Genomic DNA, 21,972 nt, shown 5'->3' with positions numbered 1-21,972 from the left:
ATTATTATTATTATTATTATTATTATTATTATATATAAAAATGTAATTCATGAATAGTATTTAAACATTAAACGATACATTTTAATTTAATTCATTATGAACAATGATAATAAAGAACCCCAAAAAAAAATCCGTGGGTAAATAAAGCCATCATGACAAAAGTCCATATGCGCGCCATCCATCGCATGTCATACATGTCAACAGCCTCACAGAAAATATATTTCTGCTGAACCATTTCCACCAGAAGGGGGACCAGTCCGTCTGCCGTAGACCGAGAGTGGCCGCCGGCGAGCTGAGACGGAGGAGACGCCAGGGTGAGCAAGCCGACTTTGGGTCTAGAGTTCGACTCCGGATCCGGGGACCAGCAGATCCAGCAATCCGCATCTTGCCGTGATCCCTAGGATTTTAATCATGCCTCTCTGTCTGTGTGTGAGTGCAGGCAGGCTGACAATGATTTCCTCAGTGATTACGTACAGAGCGAGTCCCTGCGGGGTAGGGGCCCCCTCTGGAGCCATCCTGATGGCTTTGGGGGCCTTGCTTCCATTTTCCATTATTATGTGGACTACCGGAGCGACAGCGCAGTCCAAGACCTTGCAGGTTTGTGATGAGGAGGGAGCTTCCATCTTCTCTCTGCTTCTTCATCCTCTTTTAAGAGCAATTTAGACGTAGACTTAGATCAGATTCCGAAACCTAATTCATGATTAGCTGACCGGATTGAGGAAAGGAAGAGTCTATCATAGTTTTGATGCTGTTAGGTGGATATGAAGTGAAAAGTGTTATTATCATTTTTCCTTTTTTTTTTTTTGGGTGCGTTTGTTGCAAATTTTTTGGGGTCATTTTTTTGTTGTACTCTCACAACGAGGCGTTTTGGCTGATGTCTTTCTCACGCGGACGCATTTGAGATGCGAAAAGCAAAATATTGCGCTTTTATTTCTAAACGAACAGCAAGCCGGCACGCGCGCGTGTGTTTTCACCGGAGAATGGAAGCGCATGACGGGGATTACTATATTCTCACACTTTCCCAGATACCCAGCTCAACTAAATAGAGTCGCCTAGAACCGATCGGGGTAAAATTGGATTTTTATATCATCACAACAACCCCCCCCAAAAAACAGAACAAATAACATAACGGCAAAACTCGTGTTCACGGCGAGGGGCGAAGTTGCATCTTTCTGTAATGGTAAAAAGGCTGCCGCGATCTTGGCCAGTGGAATTTAGAGAGACTCTGTCCGTAGACAACCCCGTTGCGCACACATTGTCAGACTGAAACTGAGCAACTTCAGCGTTTTCTATAGGATGTCGCGCCGCAAGCAAGCTAAGCCAAGATCACTGAAAGGTAAGTGAGACTGCGTGCGGCGGCTCTCCGCACATTTCATTTGAAGCAGATGACAAGTCTACACGAGCATGAACTGAACTTATCGCTCACTGAAATGTAACTGTCTCCCCCCCCCCCTATTTATTATTATTATTATCATCATTATGGATCGTTTATGGGGGATATTTTGTCACGCATTTTGCCAAGTGCTCTTCCTGTTTGTGCTGCGCAATGGGATCCACTGCATGTACGTGACGTGACTTGGCGTCGGGTGATACCAAAATAAAAATTAAAAAAACACAACAACAAGCTGTCCGGTTACAGTTCAGCCTCGTCTTGTGATGATGGCTCTAAAAGTGTTTTTTTTTAAAGGGGGGGGGGGGGGGGGCACAGTCTCCAGATGCAACAGTGCAGCGCGACGCTGGCGAAAAGCATCTGGATTTGCTAAAGACGCTCCAGGTCGGAACTTCAGCCGTCTGATGGAATGGGGTGCAGAGTCACGTGATCCACCCCCCTCCTCCCCCTCTGTCTGAGAAACTAAGGAGGAAACATTTGATATGTTGAGGAAAAGGAGGGCTATGATGTGTGTTTATGTGTGTGTGTGTGTGTGTGTGTGTATACTAGTTCAGAGATACATTAGAGGTAGTGTTTAGTGCTAATTGGGCATTTAGAAAAAAAAGTTGTACACGTTTGAATTTACCCGGCAAAGCAGGAACACAACTGAACTTTATTAGTTTGTTTGTTGTTGTTTCAGAGCAAATATCAGACGAGCACGTCAGGATATGCACAGCGGACATCGTGTGTGATTTTGTGTGTGTGTGTGTGTTTGTGTCACTTTTTCTTTTATTCACAGTTGGCCTGGTGGTAATTCGACCATGCATTTGTGTCTGGGTGTACATGTGATCGAGAGAGTTTTTGGAGCGGGGGAGGGAGGGAGGGAATAGAGACAGAGCAACACGCATGACCGCACACACATATTCACACACTACTTTTCTCTGTAGCATTTCGGGGGTGGGGGGGGGGGGGGCTTGCCATGGGTCCTTTGGAGGTTGAGCTCCAGTTCATCTGGCAGGCATTGTATTTTGCTCAGCAAATAATTCTCCACAATTTCACATTCCCAGCTTGTGGTCTGTGGACCTCTTTTCTCTCTCTCCCCCCCTTTGGTTCTCGGAAGTCTTCATCTCAAAGGAAGATTACATGGTCTGCGGTAGTACATTCATGCAGCCACCATTTTAAATCAATACCCAGGAGAGGGTGGAAATGTGAGTGCATGCACGTCTTGAAATTGTCACGTTCTGTTTCCAGACCTGCTCTCTACACAGCAAACAGCTCAATCCACAGATTCCATACGTCCCCCGACCAGACCGGCATTCACTGCCTTTTCTTGTTTTTCATTTTTTTTGTTCGTTGGGGTTGACAATTGCTATTCTCAAAAGACACGTCACTTAGATATAATAGTCCCCTGCCAGCGTGTCTACATGCTACAAGTGTGTGTGTGTGTGTGTGTGTGTGTGAGAATGCTGAAGAACATCTGTCACGACGTGTGGATGTCTATGTGTGCGAGGCAGAGCGAGGGATAGAGAGTGAGCAAATAAGTATGCAAATGAAGCCAGAGTGATGACATTGTTTTGTTTTGTTATTGTCAGTAAAATTTAAATTGGAAAAATGTGGAGCGCAAAACATCTCGACTTTTTATGTCCTCGTAGCGACTGCTGAAGCGGAGCAGAAAGGCAGATACGTCATAGATACTTCCCTGCTTTGGATCCGACCCAGAGAAGGCCAGGCAGATGTTATTTATTGTTCTTTGTCTATCTCTTTCCTCAGGGACAGAGATACACTTATACAGATGTCCACAATAACTTTCCTTTGTCGTTTATAAAAAATAAAAAGTAGGTGCCTGACACACTGTACTCTCCACTATTGTTTTTGCAGAAGATGGGAATTGTCATCTTACTTGCAGGCTTCAAAACAAATTTGCAATTTAGTTGTCACTAAAGCAGCATTTCTCAATATGCGGGACCACGTTTAAAAAAGAGAAAAGTGTCCTCATGCACACATGCTGCATGTTTTCACTGAACACAACGCAGAGTTCAGGTTTCACTTTTATAGGTTGTGTTCCACTGACTCCAGGCAGTGGTCAACGTGGACCCTGCTGCTTTTTTTTTTCTTCTTTTTTTTTTGGCGCAGAAGGAACACTTTGTTCTGCGGAAGGTAAAATAAACAGCGGCGCCGATGGAACATGGAGGGAAGGTGGAGAACGGGCATCGTGTGCGGCGTTCAAGGCACCGCGGTCTGGATAGCACAGACACGGAGTGTGTGTGTGTGTGTGTGTGTGTGTGTGTGTGCGCAGGAGATGAGAAAATAATGCTGTGACAGTTGGCACTCTTTCCTTCCCCAGTGTAGCCCAACACACCCACTTCCTCAGTATTGGCTGCTTGTGGGAGTCAGAGGTTATGTTTTTCGTCCCATTGAGGAAAAGGGCAACATTACAAGTCCCGTTTCAATTAAGTCTGAGAGACAGATCCGGCTACGTTATTGCTTGGGGGAATAAATGGCACAGGACGAGACCATACATCATTCGCTTATATGCAAACACTTCACCCTAGCCACTGACATTTACTCAATCCTGAGCCGTCTACATTTCTCAACTGTGGGCACATTGTAATTTTGTTTTGATGTGCAGAGGCTTTGGGTCAGCACATTGCCTCAGTCGGCGGTGAGCCGAGAGGAAGGAGGATCTCGCTCCAGAAGCCCTGCGTGTAGCGCGTGATGTCTGCCACGTCGCCCGTCCTATACAGCACTTCCTGAATAATGCGAGGCTGGGTTGATATTTTCATCTGGAGCACAAATGACAAGCCCGACGTGTTTATTGGCTGAGGAGCAAGTTTCCAGGCCTGTCATCCGCATATATAAATATATTTTCTGCGCCATTTACTTTAAGTATAGGGGTTGTCATGAAATCGGCAGTGTGTCATGTACACCTTAAATATTTTATGTTTTTCGAGGAGCTGAAATTTGTCGCCACATGAGTGAGCTCAGCTCGTCTTGGAGGGGCATATTACTTTGCTCTTTAAATATAAAGGTTGATTTGCAAAATCTGCGATGTGCCGACTGAAAATACAGTTAATGTGATTTTGCGTTGCAATTCCTCTTCTAAGCCGTACGGAGACGAGAGTTGAAGCAGATTTTTTTTATTTCCAGGGTGAAATAAAACTGCTATTTAAATTAGACCCATTAAGAAAAACTACAATATGTATTTTTTTCAAACCCACATTTATCATAATAAAGAAATGCTGTCCGTCATGAGATGCGTAACCACTCCCTTTCACTCCGTATGAGGCCTGTGTCACGAAAACGTGTGGCGGCACCTTTTAAACTCAAATATTTTTGTCAACACAAATTCTCAAAAACTCATTTGCCTCTCTTATTTTGAAAGCACGCTGCATCCTGTTCGTTTTCATCACAAATGCAACAGAGGCCTCTTCTCAATTTGAACAACTCCAAACTGCAGCGACGCACTTCCCGCAGCTCCATTTTTCTTCCCCTCTTCTAACAGTTGTCTTAGTTCATAGGAAGCTGCAGCATTCCAGACTGTTCACAATTAATGATCTGTGGCATAACACCCATTAACACTTTTCTAATGTGACAAAAAAATATGGTTAGTATTATCATTAAGGAAATTATGATGGAGCCGTGGAAAAAAAATCCCATTAGCACGGCTGTCAGTGCTCTTGACATGCGGCTCAGTGTGTTGGACCGGGTGTCGCGGGAGCTGGCCGATATCTCCTCCTCCTGCATGGCATGTGTCTCGCTTGTTGTCATGGATTGTCTGCCACATGGACAAAGAGTCCTGATTCAGAGACGATGATTGATTTGCCCCCCCCCCCCCCAAATACAGTTGCGAGGCTTATTTGAATCCGTCTCGTTTCCCCCTGTATGAATAGCATTAATCATTTTTTTAAAGCTAAATTCTCAATAATTACCTAACGTGATCATTGATTCGTGGCATTTATTTTGTTTCGCTACAAGTAGTCTATTTATAAAAAAAAAATTTGCTCATGATTTGCTTCCAGCACGTGGCACAATATATGAAGGATTACAAATATTAAGCAACGTGATTAAAATGCTCCTCTATTGCAAATTATTTCTGACACTAATCACCAGTTCAAATAATGCTCATTAAGAAAGTTATTCATGTGCAGTGTCTGCGCTCCTCCCTCCCTTCCCCGGCCCTAATTGAGGAGGGTTGACCTCTTGACCCCAGCTAAATTGAGTTGTAGTCCCTGTGGCGAGCGTCTCCTTCCCGGTCAGACGGGGCGGATTACACAGCCATTGTGTTTCGGCACTGTATTGTCCAAGCCGGCTGTAACCAAGCAGATGAGTCACGCATACCCAGGAACACACTCTGGGCTCTTTCTTTTTTTCCTTCTCCGTCTGATGTCTCGAGAAGTGCCGCGAGATGCATACGCGCACAAATACGTGGCGATACACAATCAAAAAGCACAAAAAGTGTACAGTAATTATACATTATGCACTCTTCCCTCTCTCCTCCGACACAGCAGGAATTCATTTGATAGATTAGGAAAGGTCCAAGCCGCTGAGAGTTTGTCATGTTTTGCTTATTCACGTCTATTAAATCATCAGTTTTATGCAGGCGGTGCATGTGGTGATCAATCGTTTTTTCTTCTTCTTCATCTTCGTCGTCTTTTCCGCCCCAATTTTTTTTCACTCTGTGTCTCGTTTCTTGTTGTTTGCTTCTCGTTCTGCTCGGTGGGAAATGAATTCATCCCTAAAAAGGAAACGTCCTGCCTCGGGGATTGTCCCTCTCTGTGTGACGACGGTTACTCAGCATTGGTTTCCTGCGTGTGGCCGGCGTGTTAATTAGTGTCCCTTTTTTAATGCCGCGCCACTTGTTGTGGGATTACGTCTTTCCCGCTCCGCGCCGTGAAAATCAAAAGGAGCCGAGCTGAGACGGTCCCGTGTGTGTGCGGTGTTGTATCAACAGAACCGAGCGGCGCGATTACAGGTTGTCGCCGGCTGAGTGATACACTGTACCTTGTCAAACGTTAATTAACTGATAGCGGCGAGCGAGTCCGACAACGTGGACGGAGCTTCATTCCGTCGTCATTACTGAAGCGGTCGTGAGCGTTTTCCGGGTGTTTTTAATTAAATCTGTCCGGCTGTTTGCTTTAGTACTGTGTCACGACTGTTGATCAAATGTCCGGCCGGTATGAGTCGTTCCAGGGGTCGGGCCCTTACCTGACAGCTCACCCTCCATTAGCGTTCATAGCTTGCTGTTAATTACCCCGGCGACAGGTGCAAATACGCTGTTGACGGAACGCCGTTTACTTTAAATGACAAAACTTTTAATAAGTTCACGCGTAAATCCGCCGCAAAGTTTCGAGGGGTTCTCGTGGCATCTCGTGAAGAAAAAAAGAGAGTTCTCTGCCCGAACTCCCTCATCTCGCCAACAGGGACGGTAATTCAAAACAAAAACTCCGGCTCCCACCGGCAATCTCTGATAGAACCGCGGGGGATTTATTAGGACCCCCCTCCCTCGCCCATTTAAACGGTCGTAGATGCAAGGCGCTCGACAGTGCTGGAGAAACTCATTAAACTCTCAGGGCGTCGAGGCCTGCTTTACCAGGACACGGCGTCTGTGTTGGCGGATACGGTCCTCTTCGGTGGCTCCGAGGGACACGCCTCCATGGGGTCCAGCTCGGTCTGTTCCATCACTTTTAATTGATTCAGCTAATTAATTGCCAGACCCATGGACATTTGTTTTGCATATGTTCCATGTGCATCAATTCTAATCGTAACTAAGGGAAATATATCAGATCAGAGACTTACACGGAGGTGTGCACCGAGTGGATAGTGCCAAATTCTCCACAAAGGTTATTTTGAATAAAAGCGCCTCAGAAAGAATTCCTCTTGAATTCAACTTCGGCCGGACATCGAAGCGCCGTCGTACGGTCGCCTGCCGTCTTCACAAGAAACAGCTCGACACTTTCCTCTCCATTTTTCACTGAGGTTTGACTCCCTGCTTGACACCGACTCTCGCTCCCCCGAGGGGGGCTGCCGCCACCATAGGATCCTGCCTTAATTATGCAAAGTACAGGATATTTTGTGCGATTTTAAAAGTGCGCCAGTTTCTGCTTTGGCAGTCACTGCCACGCTCCCCTACTGGGAGGTCCTGTCAGACTCCCCCTTCCTCTTTGCCCAGGAAAATGAAAGGCTAGAAAGAAAAGACATAATGGAGAATGCATTTCAACTGCAGGGGTGGAACGCAGAGGCGTAAGAAGTCCTCAGTGAGACCCTCATTTTACATGGAACAGGTGGGAGACTCTTTTGTTCTCTTCCCGCTGTTAAAATCCATTTCATTTCTTGTACTTGACATGCCACGAGGAACTCTCCCCAGTTCTTAAAAGGACTCTAATGTAAAAAAGCCTTTTACTAAACAGAAGTTGGGTTTTTCAAGGCCATGCTGTTATCAAAAAGTCAAAAGTGGTTTCGTTGCCATGCGCTTAATGAGAGCGCTTCAGCGCGCCGATGGAGCCATCGCCACTTTGTCAGCCGTCCTTTTTTTTTTTTTTTACAAGAGCAAAAAAAGCACTTTGCAGCCGCTTTGGTTGTTACGACGCTCACCGTGAAGAATATCTTTTATGCATTTATGTTTTCTTTGCATTTAAGTTTGGATCACAGTCAGCTTTGGGAAGATCCAACTTTTCACTGGGATCTAGGAGCCATGTTTGTTTTCTTCTTCTTCTAGTTAAGCAAAGCACTCCACAACCTTCATCAAGGTGGTTTTTTTCTTCACGTGGTCACTGTTGGGAGGACGTTTCATGGGAGACGTTCATAATTCATCACGTCATTACCCAGTCCAATATGTTTTTTACGTGGGTGGCTGTTTGCCTTGTTGCCAAAACCTCGTACATATGAAAGGCTTGTGTGGATTCCCAAACCACAGGTTGAGCTGTCGAAAGCTGTTGAAATCTCTTGGAGTTTCCATACAGAAAGAAAAAAAATCTCAAAAGTAAATAATAGAAAAGAAGGAAATCTCAATGTGTCGAACTTGTTTTTTCCCTGTTAACTGTTTCTTCCCCTCTTCTTCTTCTTCTCTCCCTTCTCTGTTTCTGGCAGTAGAAGACAATGTGACGGAGGACCAGCACAGTCCTGGGCAGACTGCCATTCCAAGCGGTAATGCTCCATTTCATATTTCATCATTTTCGGCTGGAAAGTAGATCGTGTGTGTGTGTGTGTGTGTGTGTGCGTGTCTGTAAAAATCTTTGTTGGGTTCAGATTGTCCAGAAAAAGTGTGTGTTCCCTGTCGTTGAGGTTGTCGCCGTATGGCTGCATGCGTCCGTGTACGAGAGGGGCAGAGCGGTGGCGCTCTTCTTCTTTGTTTGTGCGCACGCATACGTGCAGGTGTGCGCATAGCTGTGTGTTTCTGTGTGTTTCTGCCTCTCGTTTTTTTGTTGGGTCCACACTCTTTGTTTCCCAACCCTCTGTATGATGTCGAATAGAGCTACCCAGATGAATGTGCCCTGTCTCCACGCGTGCCATTCACAGTGGCCCTCCAGGAGCGGAGCGGTAATTCAGGTCAGGCTAGCAGAAAGCGCCCTCTGAATGAAGCCGGCTCCTGACGCTCCGCACTGTATATTTTCATTTCATTTGTCTCTGGTAAAGGTTAAGTCTCAGGCGTGGTTATTTTAAACCCGATATGGATGGTTTTGCCCAGCAGGCTGGGGACCCTCGGTACTCCGAGGCTGCCGCATTAGTCCGGCATTTACCCGGAGCTTTCCGAGTGCGAGATATATACGCCACAATAGGACCAGTTTATTCTCAGCTGCTATTCACTCCAGTCTGATTGTTTCAAAACATAGGCGTTGGTATCCAGCAGGTAGAGTAGACGTCAGTCAAAGGTGTCCGACCTTTGGTGTTACCCATCATCACACCAGCGTTTGCGAGCGAGCCTTTATTGCGTAATTGATCTGAAACATTTAATGCCGCATTTCTTTCCTTCTTCGCCCCTGCAGACACGTATCTGCCGCTGAGTTAATGCGTATTGATAGGTATCGGTGGGCAATGGCGGGGAGAGAAACCGCCTCCTCAGCCCGCTCCAACCCCTGCTCAAGGGATGACGGACTGGGCATAAAAGGCAGACTTTTGCCCCGGAGACCTCGCCGTCATCCAGAGCCAAAGTCGAGCTCACAGGTGCGCCTGATGACAACGACCCCCTCAGACACACAAATCTCCCCTCTCCCCATCCCTCCGCCGCATCTCTCTCCAGAGTGAGGGGAGACAGCCGCCACATGATCGATGTCTGCCTGTGGAGAAATCAGGAGGGCGCACAAATTAATTTCTCACTTTACTCCTTTGACTTTTGTCTGACTGATTTTTCTTCTTCTTCTTCTTCTTCTTCTTCTTCTTCTTCTTCTTCTTCTTCAAAACCCCCGACTTCTCTCTCAGGTGCCGATCGGTCAATGAGAAAGCTGTTTGTTGTCGTCTTTAACTCTGAAACATGTTTCCATGCGTCTTGATTCGTCCTCACGGTTAAACCGCTGGCCCAAAAGGCCCCTTCTTAAACTTCCAAATGGAAACGCTTACCTGCTCGTCGTGCAATTGCCACTTTGACGGACACGGCCACAATGGCCATTAGAGCCGTGACAAGCCGATGGCTTAATGAGACATGGTGTCGAGATCTGCCTCGTAAGTAGACCCCCAGCCGCTTCCTGTTTCCCATTCATGTTTGATATGTAGCAAAGGCAAAGGAGAGACGCTCACAAAAGAGGCCTTCTCAGAGATCGACAGTATTCTGCACAGTGTAGAGGGGCAGGAACAGTGTGATATCTGAGATTTAATGAGGCGGGGCGCTTTTTTACCCGGAGAATGTCGAGCAGGCTTAAGATCTGCAGCTTGGCTTTACCACTGCGCTGCCTGTGTGTAATTATAACCACATGCTCCGTGCTTTTTCTTCTCTCTTATGTATACATCCCTTTCTTTTCTCTCTCTCGCTCCCTCTCTTTCTCTCTGGCTCTCGGCTGTGTCAGACTGAGGTGGGGTTTCTTTTTGTTGGAAGAGGGTGTCAGCTCTGTCAAAGCAGAGTGGACTGAGGCGGGTACGGAGATCTGAAAGGGCGTCTGGGTGGCAAGGTGCCAGAGAGGGGCGTGGCGTGGCGTATACCGGCGTGGCGTAGCGGCGTGGCATATACCGGCGTGGCGTGGCGGCGCGGTGTCTATATTTCTGGCTGAGGCTGCCCTCAGATCAATGTACAGCAGGAAGAGGAAAGGACTCTTTTACTCCACCACTTCAGACAATCATATTCTCTATTATTCATTTCCTTTGATGTGTTGCTGCACTAATGGCATGGCGAGGCGCTCGGTTCAATATCATCACTCCGTGTGAGAGAGCATTTGGTATGATCAAATGTTGTTTCTCGTTCAGCTGCTTTTGATTTCCCGTCCTATTTGCATGCTCGTATCTTTAAAACCAAAACAAAAAAGTAATTTCATCGTGGATGATGCTGTCTGTGAACCTGAGCTCGTCTGTCGCTGCTTTCCTTCTCCGTGTCGTCATTGTTTGCTCTTACGGGTCCTGGAATCATTTCAGCATCTTTTTCTTTAATTGGGGACGCATCAAAATGAAACTGCATGTTGTTGTTGTTTTTGTTGTTGAGTTTTTGATGGGGGGGGGGGGGGGGGACATTCGTCTGCCACTTTGTGCTCGTATAAAACGTGCTCAGCGTTTCTTCAGAGAGATGGCTTTTGACAATCCACCTTTCAAATTTACTACTTTCAAATTTCAAATGCATCAAAACATTAAACAGCAATTAGTCCTTAATATGAATCCGGGGGACTAGAAGCTGATAACTCGGATTGCGTGAGCCGACCATATCAACACAGATCCCCCCCCGCCCCCCATGCAAATGGTTGAGGACCGTTCACAATCCGGCGAGTGTCAAGCGCACAGCCGCGTCGTCGGATCATGACATTCTTTCATGATGGGGGATCAGTGGATGTGATGGTCTAAGCGGAGAGCCCCAAATCCCATCCACACAGAGGAGGATACACTCGGAGGCACATGTGGCATGAGAATGTGGCGTGACCTATATATGGCGGGTGCTCGGCAAAAGTTTGTTAGATTTTTTTAAAATAATGAGGTGCCGGCAACCGTGTGAAGGTTATTCAATCTTAATGTCCTCCTATTTCTGACAGCCTCCCTCACTCTGATAAAGGAGCTCGCTCACCTTTGATCAGGCCCGCCGACATGTGTCGACAGAAGCTGCTCGCTGGTTGAAATAAATTCTTAATTTGAACTTGGAGGTGGGTGGTTGTAGGGTGAGGGGCGGGGGATGGGGGCATCATAGAATCGGGATCTCGGGGAAACGATGGAGGAAAAGAGGTGATGGGGTGAGCTGGTAATGATGTTTCCGACACCGAGGTCTTTCATAGCACAAGGAAAGACTGAACCCTGATGCAGACACCCTGGGTCCACGGGCCTGGTGCAGCTCAGCCCTCAGTGGGTCACGCCTCTCCTGCTTTTGGGGGCTGCATTTGAATGAATTACAGTTTAAAACACGGACATCCATCACATGTTGCATCTTTAAAAAAATGGCGTCATACCCAACAACAACTTTTCCGGGTTTATTATCCCTTATTCAGGCTCTGAATATTTAAATCTTAAAGCGAAGGGTTTGACAAATCTCTAGCACGGCTAAAGGCGAGTTCATGGTGAGCGATAACGCCTTAGATCATAATTATATTTTCAGCCTGGCCAAACGCTGTCTTGGAGTATTCATTGATGCCCTTCCTGCTCTCCCCGTGGTCAGTGTCTCCACCTCGCTCAGTGTGCGGGTCCAGGCTGCGGGGGCCACGGGTCTACGCTCCCCTCCTGGGGACCGAAGGGTCCCCGGTGGGACCGAGGGAGCAGAGAAGAGAATATCAATTAAAAGATCATAAATATTTAAGAGCAGAACTATTCAATAATATAAGGGTGGGGGGTCCAGGGGACTCTTCAACTCACAGGATGAAAGTTGTGGCATGATAAATGTCACGAGACGTAAGAGTGTTCCTGATGGATGGACTCGCTCTCAGACAGATATTACACGGCTGTAAAGACGTCAATCACCTTCCAGATTTTACATTTTATTAGTGCGAAACTGCCGTGGATTTAGTATCACGCAGATTAAAAATGTCTCCTCTCAGTCAGATCTTCGTCGTGTGCTCCTTGTTATTAATTCCTCACTCCGAGGTACAACCATCGTACTTCGAGCTGACCTTCTTCAGAATATGGATCAGCGGTCAATTTGGCTTCCCTCTTGTCCGTGCCAACGTGGTCGAGCTGATTAACGAAATTAACGAGAGCATGAAGGCACGGGGAAAAATTCTCAATATGCCCCACCATATTCCACGTGTGATTGTAAGACGTTCCGAGCATGCTGGCATCGATCCGCTGTCCGGCCTGTAGAGGCCGAGGAGGATGTCCTGATCTGATGGATTACTGTATGAGGCCCAGAGGCACTGGAACCTCAGTATTGACGTGGCTCTTTAATCCCAGGGTTGGACGTGACCTTGCCGTGTCAAGCCCCCCCCCCCACCCGCGCTTCCCCAACCCCCCTCAAAACGTGTTTACACTTCCAGCGCCCCATCACAGCGGTGCACCGGGGGTCACGGGGCTCGACCGAGTGCACTGACCCAGCTTGGATTCATTCGAAGCTGCAGCTGATAGTTGTCACTCGAAACGAGGGAAAACAAGCAAAGCGGGGATTAAACTCACAGACGCTTGAAGCTCTTTAGGTTTTAATGTCGTAAAGTTCCCTGAAACTTTGTTATGATAATATTATGATGATAATAATCTGAAAAACAGAATAAAATGCGTCTTCGTTCTGCACTTTTTGCGGATACGACTAAAAAAATGCTTTTAAATGTCCATGGTTTTCTCTGACAGGACTGAGCTGTAATGTTAGACAAATTAATGATTCATGAAGGCTGTCGGAAAGAAACAATCTCAGCCTTAAGCTCCACCAGAGGCACCCAGTGAAATTCATATTGTGAATTCTGTGTCTGTGCATGAATCATTAGTCTATATTGTGTGGCTTTTGAACTCAGTCAGGAGTGTTAACCCCCCCAGAGCAAGAAAGGCCTGCATCTGTGAGGATTGGGTTGGGATTTTCATTTTCTTGAAACACCTTCTGTTCTGTTCCGCGCGGTCCCACCGGGGACCACACTGCTGATATTTTTAGAGGGCATGTTCCGAGAGCCTCAGTCGCCAAGAGGGAAGGACAATGGAGGGTGTGATGTTACATCAATACTTGGCGCAAGTGCGGGGGGGGGGAGGGGGGAGGAAAAAATCCTGGGTGGCCTTGATGAGCCCTGGAACCCCGTTTCCTCAAGGAATTTCAAAGTTTAAGAGCACCCTGCAGAAGGAGGACTTAAAATGGCCGCCCATGTGTATAGACACCTGGTGTATATATATATATAAATACAGCTACACCTGCACGTGTCCGCGCCTCACACGCCTTTTGTCCTCGAGCACTGTTAACCACGTGCTCGGCGAAAGTAGAAGAAGAAGAAAGAAGAAGAAAAAAGGCTTCTTTCTCGGAGTTTCAGGAACCAGCCGAGGAACACTTTGCATCAGCGGGGCTTAAAATGGCTGCCGGTGAAGTGCGAGGGCTCTCCTCCTCTCCCGCAAAGCCTCAACCAGGGGTGACACATGATTGTTTGATTGTAAGTATGGCTTTATAATCAGTCTTATTGTGAAGTGTAATGGTCACAGCAGGGGAGAAAGAGGGCTGCGGGCCCATGCTGCCTATTTATAAAGACGACGCTGTCGCGGGCCACACTTACCGAGGGAGGGCCGTCGACGCGAGTGAACGACGCCAGGTTAGAGTTGTCGTCCGAAATATCGTAGCGGCGTGCGAAGATTTTCAGATTCGACGGCTGCCTTGAAAGATGATTCCTAGCCCTGGTTCAGTCAGTCGGCCACCCCTGGCACTGCTGCAGCACAACGCCAACCAGAGACAAAACTGCAGATGGATTGAAGAATATTGATGTATGCGACCCGCGGCTGCCTGCGAGCAAGGCTGAATAATTTAGGGAAGTGTGTCGTGACGACAGCCTAACGCGCACCAACCTCAATTGTGTGTGTGTCTTACCATACATCTGCAGCTCTAGCCTCGATGTCTGGGTAATATGGCGAGGTCTGCCTCCTCTGAGCGACGCCGGCTGGCGGGATTTCATATTTCTTTGGCCGAGCCAAAACTGCAATCCAGGATTTATTAACTACACATATTCCCATCAGTCTAGTTTCATATACTGAAGTTTTGCTTGGGTGAAGCAGGGCAAACACAACGTAAAACCATTTCTAATAACAGAGGTGTGTGCGTGTGTGTCTGAGATGTGTGTGTGTGTGTGTGAGCGCCGTGCCACCTTGTCTGTGCGCGCCTTTATATCTCTCACCCTCACCTGCCCGACCGCTCTGTTACGGCATGAGTGGTTGAGTTACAGAGGCCCAAATTGAACCTGCATTTTTATTACAGCTTTTATTATTGTTTTTATTAAATCCAGAGTCTAGAAATCCATTTTATTGTCACCCAGAGGAAGCTGTAATGCCTCGCCGTGCCGGGTCACCCCTTCTGACTATGTTGTGCTGTCATTTTCCTGTGGCTCGGCAGATCCAGAGTGCGCCCTCGAGAGGGCGGCGGAGGATGGTGAGACCGGGCGTCTGAGGAAGAGGCTGCTCTCTCCGGAGGAAGCGGAGGAGGGAGAGGAGGACGACGAGGAGCCCGCGCTGCACAGCTGCGACAGCTGCCGGCAGGTGTTCGAGTCGCTGAGCGATCTCACCGAACACAAGATTAATCAATGCCAGCTGACAGGTAAACAACGTTCAGCCCGCCGAGCCTCCCCTCCACTCTGCCACTCAGCTCTTCTCCCACTCTCACTCGACGCCTTCACCAGAGAATATGCCACAATATGTGTGTTAGTGTGCCGCACTGAGGGGAGCACAACACCAGACTACCACTCTCCTTGGTAGACATCCAGCAACACACACACACACACACAGGCCTCACGCACGTAGCACATTATTTATATGTGCTGCACATCAGTAGCTACAGGCGTGACACACAAATAGGCCTTCATGTGTCCTTATAGTAGATCATTGTGGGCTGCAGTGTGTGTATTTATAGCACGTGCTGTGTGTGTGTGTGTGTGTGTGTGTGTGTCCTCGCCTGTTTCAGTGTAACATTTTCAGACAGCACTACACCAAATGTAACCTTTCACCAGAGCGTCACAGGCAGCTTCGAGGTGCCACCGTAACCAGACCACCAACTGGAAGCAGATCCTCGCTGCAGGAAAGTCCCTCAGCCGGGTCCACTGCCAGCTAGCCGCGGTAGTAATATCTAGTGGGAGTGAAGGAGAAGGATGCCATTGGCATTGACCTGTTGATGGATGAATAGGACTATAAATACCCTGACAAGGTGGCAGACAGGACTAATGATGTGAACTGAAGGTTTCCATGTGCTTCTCCTGGACTTGCTGTCCTCCTTTAAACGCGTCCTGGTGGGCCCGCGTGGAGAAGAGCACATTTTGAACCGATGTTTTGGCACAGGCCTCGTCTCTTGTTTTCGTGTAGCAGTAACAGAACGCGAGGAGAGAGGGTCGCGTGCAACGGTCGTGTTTCTCGCAGAAGCCCCTGTCGTTTATCATCTCAAAGCAAAGCCAAAGCCCCGTTGACGGGGAAGCTAGTGGAGTCACTTTTCTGTTTACGTTCTTGCACAGTTTGATTTTATTTTTCACAACCCGGCAATCAAAAAAGCCACAAATTATAGGCTGCTGTGGATATCCCACCAGTTGCACAAAGATTTTCCTTTAACTGTCGAACAGTCTCACGAACCGAGCCCCGGGTTGGTTTTTGTGCGTGTGCGATTGTGTATACACTACCGTTCAAAAGTTTGGGGTCATCCAGACAATTTCGTGTCTTCCATGGAAACTCACTTTTATTTATCAAATGAATTAAAAATGTAATAGAAAATATAGTCAAGACAAGGTTAGAAATAATGATTAATATCTGAAGTATGAATTTTGTTCTTCAAACTTCAAGCTCAAAGGAAGGCCAGTTGTATAGCTTATATCACCAGCATAACTGTTTTCAGCTGTGCTAACATAATTGCACGGGTTTTCTAATCAGATATTAGTCTTCTAAGGCGATTAGCAAACACAATGTACCATTAGAACACTGGAGTGATAGTTGATGGAAATGGGCTTCTATACACCTATGGAGATATTTCATTAGAAACCAGACGTTTCCACCTAGAATAGTCATTTACCACATAAACAATGTATAGTGTGTATTTTTGATTAATGTCATCTTTATTGAAAAAACAGTGCTTTTCTTTGAAAAATAAAGACATTTCTAAGTGACCCCAAACTTTTGAACGGTAGTGTATAAGCGTGCACCTTTGCATTCTGCCCCCCATTTCTGCGAATTTATCAGAAATGCACGCATGCCAGAGTCACTTCCTATGTGCGGGGTGCGCTTGTTTACATGTATGTGTGCCCGGGGTGTGCTCATGTGTGTACAATTCAAAGTGACTCTCAGTCGACGAAAGGTGTGAAAATCCATACGCCGTTCACCTCCACATTACTGTCCTCCAACAAAAGCACGCGCGGCTTCGACGGAAACTAAGTGCAGCGCCTCCTGTCACCTTTTTGCATTCAATGGAACACCTGAGCCCACCACGCCGGCTTCGTGGCCGGTCTGTTTGGAGGAGCCCGGGCGTAACCACACACAACGGGTCTGCTGCATGCACTGCATGAATGTAAATGATCGTCAAATGATAGAGTTTATTTGATTCACGGGGAAGGTCTTCTATGTTCAGCACCGCTGCAACGTGGTCACGACTGACTCAGCCATATATGTTCTATAATTAAGCCTGGCTTTTATAAATGTCAATCTTACGGACAAATAACTCTTAATTGCTCAATGGCGGGAGAAAAAAAACACAGTTTGGATAAGAGCCCCCGTGTAAGCCCAACAAAAGAATCTAATTGCCATTAGGGTACTGTGATTGCGCAGAAACACTATTAGTATTCAAACACAGTGGGAGAAAAGAAACTTCTAGATGGCATACTAAGTACTTTGAATGTGTGTGTGTTGGTGTGCGTGTTTGTGTATTCTCTGGAATATGGGAGGAGATTTCCTCTGTGGCATTATGTAGACATCCATGACCAATTAATCTGCCTTACATCAAGTCTCTACTCACAGATGGATCCTTTATTAGAACCACTTTCTAATCAACCACCTGCACCTGCTAAACCCTCCATTTTTACAATTTCAAATGTTTTATTTTTGGTAAACAAATTGCAGAGCTTGACTGGAACCAATCCACATATGGAAATTTGCTTGCTGTTCCCTGACAGAACTCGGCTCCTTTCCCCCCCCAGCTGATATCCCATAAGCGCATACAGTGTATTACCACTACCAGACATGCCCACATAAACTCACTGCCTCAGATGTTTATTCTGGGCCTCGTCTGTGATCTACGGTAAAACACGAGTTTCACCACAGGAGTGAGACAAAACAGACCAAAATAAAGTCCAAACAGATGCTAGCTGCATGCCGACCACGCCCGGTGGACAGAGGGAAAAGAGGAAGATGTTACATGTCACCGCGATCAATGGCGGCCATTGTCTCCCCCCCGTCTGGCAGAGGTATAACACCTTTCCATGCACTTAAGCCGTGACCACTGCAGTGCGCTAAGGGAGCGCATGGGTATGGATTGCCTCGTGTCCCTGATGCGATCGGTGCTATTGATCGCACTAATGCTGGACTGCGGAGGAAGGCGAGAGTCTTGAGGAAGGGAAGGAGGGAGATGGGGAGAGAGAGAAAGAGAGAGGGAGAGGGAGAGAGTGCTGCAGGAATGCATCCCCAGGGAGCCCGTCTTGGGCTGGGGCAGGGCTTCAGGAATGCTCCCCAGGAGATCCCAGTGAAGGCTAGGGCAGGGCTGGAAGAATGCTCCTCTGGAGAGTTGAGAGTGGAGGCTGGCTGGGGCAGGGCTAGAGGAATGTTTCCCCAGAGCACCCCTTTAACTCTGGAGCAGAAGTGGAGGGGCTCCACGGGGGGAAGAGCGCACCCCCCCCCTGGCTCCAGGATGGCTGCGGGATCAGGTTTCCGTGTGGGGATCAGCATCCTGCCGACAGGGCTTTAGGCTGCCCTGGGGAGGAGACAGGAGGCTGGAGGCCCTGCTATTCCATATGGGACTTTCCAAAAAACACTTCACAAACGCTTTGTCTCTCTGTCTCTCCGTATTGTCTGCGCACCCCTGTATTGTTACCGATGCTTCGTGGAAGAAAGAGAAACGGTGTCTGCAGTTTGACTTTTGCTCTCCGTTGGCACAAAGACACCGGTTCATCTGCTGGAAATGAGATTGCGGTGGTCGGCAAGGCTCCTTGCCCTCGGACCTATGCTCGCCAAAGAAAGTATACCCGCTCCTCGGCTCATTTCGACGTGTGTACCCGCCAGCCCACACTGTAAATATAAATAACACATCCAGCTCAAAGTTTAATTCAAGAGAATTGCATTTTCACAAAGCCTCTCACTGTCAGCTCGCCACTTCCGCGTCTCTGAAGGTATTTGAATAGTCCAGTGCACACATGGGCTGGCAGCCTGGTGGCCATTCTTTCATTACTGGGTCCAGTTCCCTTGAGCAACACCTTTTTTCTTGTGTCCTTCACTAGAGGAGGGGCATGGCTGCCCCCCCCCCCCTGAGAGATCTGTGCCCTGCTATTTTAACCCTCTGTGAGATGACCTTTTTAATAAGTGTCTTTCTCTGTTTTCCTGCCGGCCACTGCGCGAGCAAACAGAGCATGTCTTCTGCTTCCCTCAGATAAAGGAATCAATCAAAGAGGGCGCAACAGAGAAAGAGAGGGAGATAACTGGGCCATATATGGATTTATGCTATGTAGATTTCCCCTTTCTTCTTCCCCGCAGACATTGCAAAATGCACTCAGCTTCAATAAAATACGTTTCAGATTTATGAGAAAAATACAAATGATATATGAATACTCTGTGAAAAACAATAAGACCCCCACACACACACACACACACACACACACACACACAACGAAGACGGTGGCAATATGATAGAAATAGTTTAGACACATTTCTAATATGAAGTCTCTGTTTGCAGCGGGGATCCAGACACATTTTTTTTAAAAGCCACTGATATATGTTTTCCCCCTTCTCCATTCCCAACCACGCCATGTTTGTTTGAAGTGTTTGAATTCATTTACATCAAGCCGTCGGGTCAGCAGCATGGAAACATTCAGTAATACCCTCGACTATGAACAGGCTCCTGGCAATCAATGTCTTCTTCTAACTGTTTCCAACCGGCTCCTATTGGCTATACTGGGAGTTTTTTTCTTTCTCCATTTTTTTTCAACGAACTTTGTGTATTGATCCAACAGCTGCTTAGTGGCTGCCAAGAAGAACGTGCCAAACTGCAAAGACTTTATTTGCTTCAAAAGGGGCTCACATAAGATGAAAGCGACACGAGCAAGACCTGATTAGCCGAACTCGGAGCCACCGGCGTTCGTCAGAAATTCTGCTGTGTTTTTTTTTTTTTTTGCCGGGGCGTCTTGCGACATCCTGGTACAAAGAGCAGCACACTGATTACAAGGCTTTGAAAGGAGGAGAGGCGGTCAGAGGAGAATAGCTACTTCTGGCATAACGCAGCCACTGAAAAGAGACCTCATGCTAGAGTGAGCTCTCAGAATTGGGCTTGAATCTTTCCTGTGTGTGTGTGTGTGTGTGGTGGGTGGTGGGGGCACACTCTCTACGTGAGCGTCTATGGGAGGAAGAGGAATAGGTATAAGGAGAGAAAGAGCGTCTGAGCAAGAAAGGGAGTATTAAAGTAGATGTTTGACTCCGCGGCGTACCATCCCTGTGCGTTTCCCTCGCTGTGCGACCGTGCCAGTACCGTTAACAGGAATGTCATTAGGAATTCAAAGCATATGCCCTCGCGAGGACGCCCTCGCTCTCTCTCTCTCTCTCCCCAGTGCTTCACACCGCACACATTATGCACTGTATAAAGTATTTATTGGTCTTTGTCAGACGAGGGCTGCGTTTTCTGCAGGAAAAAAACAATAAAAAAATAGGGAAGGGGGAAGCCTGCGTTTCATGCACGCCAACGTGTGTGTTCATGGCAGACATGGCGATGGCCAGCACTATTCATATTCACATCCTCCTCCCAAAAAAACACTCCGTCTATTTTGCTTGCTCAATCAGTCATCCGCTTAGGCATGCAAACACACACACACGCGCGCGCGCGCACAGCCACGTGTTATCGCGCACGCGCGCTTCTTTCCGCAGCACCTGCGCGCTTGCACTTTGCATTTCAGGCGACACATAATTCATCGCCCGAGAGGGTAAACACATGCTGTGACTTCATCCAGATGACCTCTTTCTTAAGTAGGTAGCCACAATAGGAGGGGTGGCGTGTGGACAACCGCATGTTCTCACCTGGAAGCACTCGCGCGGAAAGAAAAACGACACGCTGGCCACACTGTTGCCCCCCCCCCCCACCCTCCACTATGTAGCATCCCTTTTGAAACTACTGACTTCGTCGGAGTGACAAAGACGCGGCCGCGGAGCGCTTGTCTCGGTTTCTCTCGCTCTCTTCATGTCTCCCTGGCCGTGGCTCCGCTTGCTCTTTGTTCACTCTCCTCCTCAGCCTGCGAGTCTTTTTTGCAGCGGCTCAAGCAGAAGAATGGCACATTAAATCTTAATAGGACTGCGTCTGGCCGTCTTGAATTGCAGAGCGTGTTAAGCCGGCGCTTTCCTCCCCCTTGGCACACGCTCGTGGAAGTGGAAAACAATTGAATCAAAGAAACCGCTCCCTCCCTCTGTAACACAAGTGACTTGGGCTGCCCTGCTTGAAGCGATGAGACTGAACGGACTCTGGCTTACACATGGCCTGAGCCCTCGCTGAGACACTATAACACAAACGGCATTAGTCCTTTTTCTTAAATGCACAGCCGCTGCACTCTGGAAGGTAGACGCAGGATTTACCTTGTGCCACCCACCATGTGGCCGTTGCATATATTGCCTTCCCAGTCGGAAGAAAAAACACTGCACTTAAATTCGAGAGACAAATAGGGTAGAAGAGACAGGTGAAATGAATTGAGACATGGGTAGGACAGAGATAGAAAAGGGGGATGGGTAAAAGACAAAGAAGTGGAGAGAGACACAGTCAAGGTAGGAGAGAGACAATCTTTGCAGCAGCAGCCGCGATGTGAGTCCAGGTCTGCTTTGTAAGGCAGTCGGAGGTGGTAATTAGTCAGTGATGAGTTGACTGGTTGTGTGTCCAGTGCACGGCGCTGCTGGGTGGAGCTGTGGGAGGTAGATAAGGCCAGCAGTGGGCTTATCTCTGAGAAGGACAGGCACCAGGCCTGCCAGGCAAATCCACCCACAGACCAGCCGCATTTTTATTAACAACATCATTAATGCCAGACAGGTTATGTGCAGGGGCTCAGAGGAGAGGCAGCGAGAAAAGACAGAAGAAGAAAAAACAACAAATCGTCTCAATTCCTGCTTGGCCGGCCGGTCTAAAGTACATCGGCACCGGTTGACGTGTTTTGAAAGCAGCGAGCTCGTGGAGA

At 47.6% G+C, this 21,972-nt stretch overlaps 1 protein-coding gene across 5 annotated transcripts in view; it reads left to right on the top strand.

The window, feature by feature from the left end:
• Nucleotides 1–483: 483 nt before the first annotated feature.
• Nucleotides 484–21,972, top strand: part of LOC130198030 (zinc finger protein 521) — a 97,845-nt gene continuing 76,356 nt past the window's right edge. Inside the window, exons 1-3 of one of the 5 annotated variants that reach the window (XM_056421071.1) lie at nucleotides 484–597; nucleotides 8,459–8,512; nucleotides 14,988–15,188. Coding sequence is in view for 3 of the 5 variants with exons in the window: in XM_056421069.1 (XP_056277044.1) it covers nucleotides 1,297–1,336; nucleotides 8,456–8,512; nucleotides 14,988–15,188 (298 nt within the window). In the remaining 2 variants the exon portion in view is untranslated. Of the gene's footprint in view, nucleotides 598–623; nucleotides 1,337–8,455; nucleotides 8,513–14,987; nucleotides 15,189–21,972 lie in introns of those variants that run through there. The other 4 variants (XM_056421070.1, XM_056421069.1, XM_056421068.1 and 1 more) reach the window with 4 other exon arrangements.

This window comes from Pseudoliparis swirei, chromosome 8, assembly GCF_029220125.1.
Source record: "Pseudoliparis swirei isolate HS2019 ecotype Mariana Trench chromosome 8, NWPU_hadal_v1, whole genome shotgun sequence".
NCBI lineage: Eukaryota > Metazoa > Chordata > Actinopteri > Perciformes > Liparidae > Pseudoliparis > Pseudoliparis swirei.
Note: the sequence above shows the minus strand (reverse complement) of the source record. Positions and strands in the feature narration are given on the sequence as shown.